Source organism: Schistocerca gregaria, chromosome X (genome assembly GCF_023897955.1).
Source record: "Schistocerca gregaria isolate iqSchGreg1 chromosome X, iqSchGreg1.2, whole genome shotgun sequence".
NCBI classification, from domain to species: domain Eukaryota; kingdom Metazoa; phylum Arthropoda; class Insecta; order Orthoptera; family Acrididae; genus Schistocerca; species Schistocerca gregaria.
Window position 1 is genome coordinate 806676568 of NC_064931.1, and position 7629 is coordinate 806684196.

The window sequence follows — 7629 nt, forward strand, 5'->3', positions numbered from 1 at the left end:
ATGCACGTCCGCATGTATCCCGTGCCACCCAACGTGCTCTAGAAGGTGTAAGTCAACTACCCTGGCCAGCAAGATCTCCGGATCTGTCCCCCATTGAGCATGTTTGGGACTGGATGAAGCGTCGTCTCACGCGGTCTGCACGTCCAACACGAACGCTGGTCCAACTGAGGCGCCAGGTGGAACTGGCATGGCAAGCCGTTCCACAGGACTACATCCAGCATCTCTACGATCATCTCCATGGGAGAATAGCAGCCTGCATTGCTGCGAAAGGTGGATATACACTGTACTAGTGCCGACATTGTGCATGCTCTGTTGCCTGTGTCTATGTGCCTGTGGTTCTGTCAGTGTGATCATGTGATGTATCTGACCCCAGGAATGTGTCAATAAAGTTTCCCCTTCCTGGGACAATGAATTCACGGTGTTCTTATTTCCATTTCCAGGAGTGTACATTCCTTGCATAACTGCATTCTGGGATTTTGTAGCATAAATAAGCTTATCTTCAGTTCCTTCGAGACCTTGTGTGCCCTGTAAATATAAACAGGATTCCTGTATCAGGGTCATGTCCACTTACTATCTTCCAAGAACATAACTCAAGGTGGCAGTTGTGTTCTTATGTGTTTCAAGTTTATCTGCAACACTTCCAGCCACAATCTTACTACCATAGTCACCTCCAATATCCTTACTTATCCTTATGGTAAACTGCAGGAACCCTAAATACAGTTTCAGGTACTGTTCTGGCATTGCCACTGGGTACTCCTCACTGACTTCCACCACATGGGTTTGAGCATTACACACAATACTCTGGTTTATTACCTCCCAATCCTCATTCAAGACCTTATGATTCTGAACCCATACTTTCTCAGAGTATTTAGACAAATTCAAACAAGTTCAAATATGGTTCAAATGGCTCTTAGCACTATGGGACTTAACTTCTGATGCCATCAGTCCCCTAGAACTTAGAACTACTTAAACCTAACTAATCTAAGGACATCACACACATCCATGTCCGAGGCAGGATTCGAACCTGCGACCATAGCAGTCACGCAGTTCCAGACTGTAGTGCCTAGAACCACACGGCCAATCCTGCTGGCTTTAGACAAGTGTTCTTAAAAAGTTTCAGTACCCAACTGACATCTTCATGGTCTTAAAGAGTTCAGCTGTTGTCTTAGCCTGTAGCTTTGCCACATCCCAAAAAGATATTTTGGGCACCATCTCCTTAAGCCAATCCACTGTTTCCAAACCCACACAAATATTAGAGCACCTTTGCCCAAATAGACCCTCCTGAATTGGAGGCCTAGACTTCCCTCCCCTCCCTAAGCTTCACAAATAGAGCAATTTGAAGTAGCTCCTCCTGGTACAAGATGATGCTGACCACTGGGTATCCCTGTTGGATACCTTCATCCTAAAAATTGAGATTGCTAGGCCCATTTTCCTATTTCTTGCCTCAGCTTTTTCTGGATCTGGTTATCCTGAAAACTGGGACTGCTAGATTCCCCCTCATTCTCCTGTTCCGTCTCTTGAAGGTGGAAGGAGGTCTGTTTACCCCCTTCATTCTGAAACAGCTTCTTCTTCTTTTTATTTTTGTTCACCCCATTTATGTTTAGGAAGCTATTTTTGCCTTTTCTTTTTGTTCTCTGGGAAGTTTCCTCCTCTGAGCCCCAGACAAGGACTTCATCTTGATGTGGTCCAACTTCTCAGTAAGGTTTTCTACTTATTGGACTGGTCTGTCACCCAATCCAGTAGCAGTAACAGTTCCAACCCTGATGTTTGTGTATTTGAAGTATTATCAGGTTCTTCATTTTTTTTTTTTTAATTTTTCTCTGTCTAGTCCATTTTATTCACATGAGAATTGGAGTTATATTAGCTCAACACCAGATACATACAATAGATACATACAGATAATAAACCACTTTATTATCAAATGTACTCCGTTACACTGTAAAATCCTTGTTGAACTAATTAATCATTAAGAAGTTAGTTTTAATGTCCTCACACTCATACTGTCCCATCAATCAGACCATTCCAGGGGGCAGTCAGTTAGCCGGGCCATAGCAGACATAAACATATTGCTTTGCCCAAACACTCCTGGACAGGGATGGCCAAGTGGTTAGTGCATATGTAGAACACATTTAGTAAGGCTGCCTAGTGGGTAGGCTATACTACCATTGCCTAGCTATGGGTGAGCTGAGAGGCACTTGTTGGGTGCCTGTGGCCTATGGGCAGTGCTGGAACAGCCTGCTGTAAGTTCTTTGCCACATACTTCATAAGTTGAACAACTGAGTATTCATGATCTTTTTCATCAACTCTGTCTGTGTTGATTGTTGGCATATTGTGCAACTTGTTTCATAATAAATATTACAGTTTGTACTTTATAACAAACCTTGTACCTAAGTTAACTGTATTGCAGCTCATTGTCTAATGTAATTCCCAAATATTTTACAGATATAACTTCTTCCAGACTTATTTCATCAATAAATACATCTATGTGATCTTCCTATTGCTTGTTTGTTGACACCATGAGCATCTTCAAGATGCTTGGTTATGTAATCTATGTATTGCTCTCATTGTTAGGTTTTGCAAAATAAATATTTCATTGATGTTAAATACATTTTGCTGGAATATTACCCCAAAAGGTTGCAGAGAGTGAATGTATGTGAAATATACCAAACTTCACACCTAAAGTTCAAGACAACTAGAGTTACTTTTGTATCGAAAACACTATAAACTGATTTTTTTATCAGAATATTGATTCCATTTTAATTTGAAAAGTATATAATCAAGACAGAATTTTACACAAGAACTTTGATACTGTAAATAAAAACCAGTATCTTTTCGTAAGACCTGTAATGCAGCTTTTAAAATTTAGGACCATACAAATGTGTTTTTGTAACATATGAGTCAAACTGTTTTTCAGTTATTATCTTACCTCATGTTTGGGCCTTATGATCTTTGCATCATTTTCTCTCCTCTCTATAGAATATATTCCATGTCATCATTCGTCCAAATATCAATGTCTTTCAGTAACTTACTGCTATTTTTGATGTTCAACATTTTGACAATGATAAAATAGAGCTCTGTAACTACAGTTTCTGTCTGTTTGTTTGCTATATCCATTTCAAGTATTTCACTAATTACTTTTCAATGTCTACTAGCTCTCCCTTTATGTTGAGCTCTTTGTAATTTGCTCACATATGTATCACATACTGATATTTTCTTCTCCTTTTTTTCCCCTCATCACCTTAAGGAAACTAAGCATTTATTTCTGCGTGGATTTATTACCCACTTTACAAATTCTGTTTTATTTTATTAGAAATTCTATTCCTATTACTTCTCTTTTGTGGATTCAGATTCCATTTTCACTCACTGATAATTTCTCTACAGTTATGTCAAGTCAAAAAATATCACTTGTTCTTGTGACAATAATTCTTATAATTTTTCTCTCTCTATCAACCTTCCAGGGTGCATGGTGTTCAAGGTCTTCGAGTAATGGATGCAAGTATACTACCAACTCCTCTTTCTGGTCATCCAAATTCAGTCCTCATAGCAATGGCAGACAGAGCATCAAGTTTCATACTGAATACACCATGATGTGACTGGTTCAAGATTGTTATAATTTTGACACTTTCCTTACAGAATATTGTTTTTTTTAAAAAAAGCACGTGAGTACACTGGTTGAGAGACCTGTACATTTGCTATCTAATACCTTTTTGGGTGAATAATAATAATAAAGAAATATAATTGTACCATATTCTTTGCTGATGCAGAAGGACTCAGTGTAAGAATTGTTTGTTTAATATTGCATGTCTTCAAACTACCTCAAACACAGTTGAACAATTCATAATACATTCTTAGAGGGCAAAAGAAAGTTCAGATGCTGGAAAGTATGGACTAAAACATTCTAGATGCATTGTTTGTTTTTTAATTTCCAGTGTGGGTTTAATGTTGTAGGATTGCCAGATCCAATGATGTACACTATACCACATGTAATAAGCACTATTTTATTACTCAGAAGCACACACATACAGTTATATACATTCTTGATTCTCAGTGCATGTGTGTACTCTTTTGCAGGCGGACACAGACTAGTCTGAAAGAGCTTGCCAAAACAAAGATATTACATGTGACTTGGTGGGTAGTTGCCACATTATCCCCCCTCCCCAACTAGAGTGTGGAGCACAAAACATAAATATTGAGGCATAAATGTAAAGGAAACACCCAGGGGGGAGGGAGAGGGTGTTTAAACCGAAACCATACTTTACATTTTATTAGTAACTGAAGTTTTCGAGCCAACAAGGGGGGGTAGATGGCCCATTTGTAAAAGACACACACATTAACCAGATGCATAACAAAAAACACTTTAGAGCTGCAAATAAAATCTGTGTTGACATTCACTACCACTTCCATATACGAGTTGACAGAATCTCCACACGAGTCGTCGTCAGCAACATCACACATTCTGAGGCTGGCCCCTGCTACGCCACTAAATCCTAACAGGGGAAAGGTGGTGGGGGGGGGGGGGGGGTGCCTGTAGGAGGGGGAGTCATGACATGCATCACTCTGTAGGGGAATGTCACATGGACCTGTAGTACTGTCACACGACTGGGAGTGGGTAACATCACACGTGCGGGAATGGGTATCACTCACCTGAGGTCCATCGGTAGATGTCTCATGCAAGGCAGGTGGAGCAGGGGGTGGGGCCTGACTGGGTGGGGTATAAGGCAGTTCTCCCAGAAACGACGCCAGTTTGAGGCAGCAGACAGATACCATTTGAAGTGTGCTGTTAATGAGCACTTTGAATGTGTTGGTACGCTGTGATATGACTCTGTGTGTGCCTGAGTATGGAGGTCTGAGTGCCGGTCAGACAGTGCCATTGCACACCATGCTGTGAGTGCATGACACCAAGTAATTATGCAGAAATACGGGAGGGAGGGAGTGCAGTCGAGGAGCAGACACACGAATGTTAGTGATTTGCTCCTTAATGTGGTTGATGAATGTCGAGTCGCAGATATGATCTGAAGGAGTAGCAAAATCCTGTAATCCAATCTCCTGAGAGGCCATTGTGTGGGAGAGATCTGGAAACAACTACAGATTTGACTGTTTCATGAGCTCAGGAACGACCTCAATACCTTCATCGAGCTCTGCAGATCAACAGATGACAGTGTGGAATTTTTGGCAAGTGGTGGCTAAGGGTTAAGAGAAGCTGAACGCACTAAACAAAATCACATCAGGGTCACTAGTATGGGTTTAGTGCTGTAGGATTGCCATATTCAATGATGTACACTATAGCGTATGTAATAAGCACTATTTTGTTACTCAGAAGCACACATCTCCAGTTATACAGGGTGTCCCAGCTATCTTGTCCACCCAAAATATCTCTGGAACAATAACAGCTATTGGAAAACGACTTTCACTGGTATCAATGTAGGGCTGGGGCCGACGAATATACATATTTGGAAACATTCTAAGCCCATACACAATGGTGTTGAATGCATCGCAATATTCCCATTACATCCCGAGATATTAAGACGCAAAGTTGACGCTTGAAACACCTGACATGTGCTGCTAGCGCACGTCCTGAGGCTCAGGCATGAACCTCATGATGCAGGATGGCAGCAGATGGTATTATTCGTTTCGGACCTCTTGATAAGTATGGAAGTAAGATTACGCATGTCAACCACATTGCGATTACGGGCAGCATGGGGTTCATGCCTGAGTCTCAGGACGTGCGCTAGCAGCGCATGTCAGGATGTTTCAAGCATCAACTTCGCGTCTTAATATCTCGGGATGTAATGGGAATATTTTGATTCAATCAACGCCATTGTGTATTTGCTTTGTCATGCTATGGATTGCTGAAGAAAAAATATAGAAGGTCCATTTAAAAAAAACATAAGTTTGTTTTAAAAAACACATATGCTTTCGTTTTAGAATGTTTCCAAATATGTACATTCATGGGCCCTAGCCCTACATTGATATCGGTTAAAGTCATTTTCCAATAGCTGTTACTGTTCCAGAGATATTTTGGGTGGACAAGATAGCTGAGACTCCCTGTATACACTCTTGATTCTTGGAGCACATGTATACTCTTTCGCACTTGGACACAGACTAGTCACAAAGAGCTTGCCAAAACAAAGATATTACACTCAACTTGGGTGATAGTTACCACACTAACATTCAGGCATACATCGCAATGGTATTCAGTAACCGAATCTTGCTGACGTATAAAATCTGGGACTTGTAACCACCGCCTGACCAGAGATGGCATGTTTTAAAAACCTTGACAAACATAATACTGCCTCTCTTAAGGCCACTTTTGACAAGTCACAAACTTCAATTGTGGTACAACATAAACTTTCCATAAATTTAAAACTTTTCTGTTTGTAAACTAAATGATACTGTACCAACTGTTGTGATGTGTGCCACACAAAAGTATTGCTGCCAACCTGAATGGTACCAGTTCTATACAGTTTCATCAGTAGCACTAAGACTGCTGACAAGGAACAAATGCCAGTATCACAATGCACTCATAAAACAGCAAGTGGAATGAATAGAAATAATACACTGCTGGCCATAAAAATTGCAGCACCAAGAAGGATAGCAAATAACAATTTTTTAATCATTGTGTGTAAATAGTATAGCAATGGCAGCAATAATGGCTCTAACCTGGCTCAGTATAAACTGAAACTGAGGTTGCATGGCATAATTCATGTTGCTTCAACACCATACCGGAGATCAACAATCAAAGTGGCAGGTAAGTGTTTGTGTGCATGTCTGTCAGCAACCCATGTTCAAATGTTTTCAGTGGGTTAGAAGTCTGGAGACGTGCTGGTCAGGGCTAAAGTGGAATATCCTTTGTGTTGAGGGAGATGTTGTCAGCATGGCGATGTGCTCTTCTGTTATCTTCTTGAAAGATAATGTCATAGAGATACTGAAGATATTAACACATCAGAGAAGTAACATCTGCTCTCCAAATTAACAGCTACATGAAGCAGAGGTGATTGTGTTGTGAACCCAATAGCACCCCATAGCACCACGCATGGTGGTGTACCTGTATGTCAATGGCATATGAAATCTGACAATATTCATTCTTCTTAGAGTGTCATTATGTCGATTACGATGTTGTGCATATAACTGGGACTCACTGAAAAGATGATGTGGTGCCACTCATGTGACCAGTGTGTCACTGGATGCACCAGTGTCAGCCTGCCTATCTCTGCTATTGCCTCAGGGTAAAGCAGAAAAATGGTCATTGTGCTGAAGTTTGTGGTGCTCCAGATGTCATCACATTGTCCGTTTGGATACTTGCCTTGCTGCAGATAAGTGCATTTTCTGACTCAATGAATGTAACGTGGCTGCCCTCTGCACAGCTATGCAAACAGTATGTCTGTTCTCCTGGATGCTAGTCATGTCAAGCCATGGACATCCTCCAAGGCATTAAGTATGTCCATAGTTAACCATCTGATTCTGTTTCACATGAGTCAGAGGAGCCAACCAATACAAGCATCAAAATTATGGAACAAAAAACACTGTCTCAATAGGCCATAATACGACCAATGTCAGATTCCAAAATTGTGGGTAGACATTTCTCCTTCTTACGTAAGGCATAACATGATATTCTCAGACCCAAACAAC

General features: G+C 40.8%; 1 protein-coding gene across 2 annotated transcripts in view; it reads left to right on the forward strand.

Moving 5' to 3' along the window:
• The window catches only part of LOC126299379 (neither inactivation nor afterpotential protein G-like), a 222235-nt gene extending 218487 nt beyond the window's left edge, over positions 1-3748 (forward strand). For both annotated transcript variants that reach the window (XM_049991242.1, XM_049991243.1), the window contains one exon: positions 3459-3748. In XM_049991242.1, the coding sequence (XP_049847199.1) occupies positions 3459-3588 (130 nt within the window). In that variant the 3' untranslated portion in view covers positions 3589-3748. The remainder of the gene's footprint in view (positions 1-3458) is intronic.
• The last annotated feature ends 3881 nt before the right edge of the window (positions 3749-7629 follow it).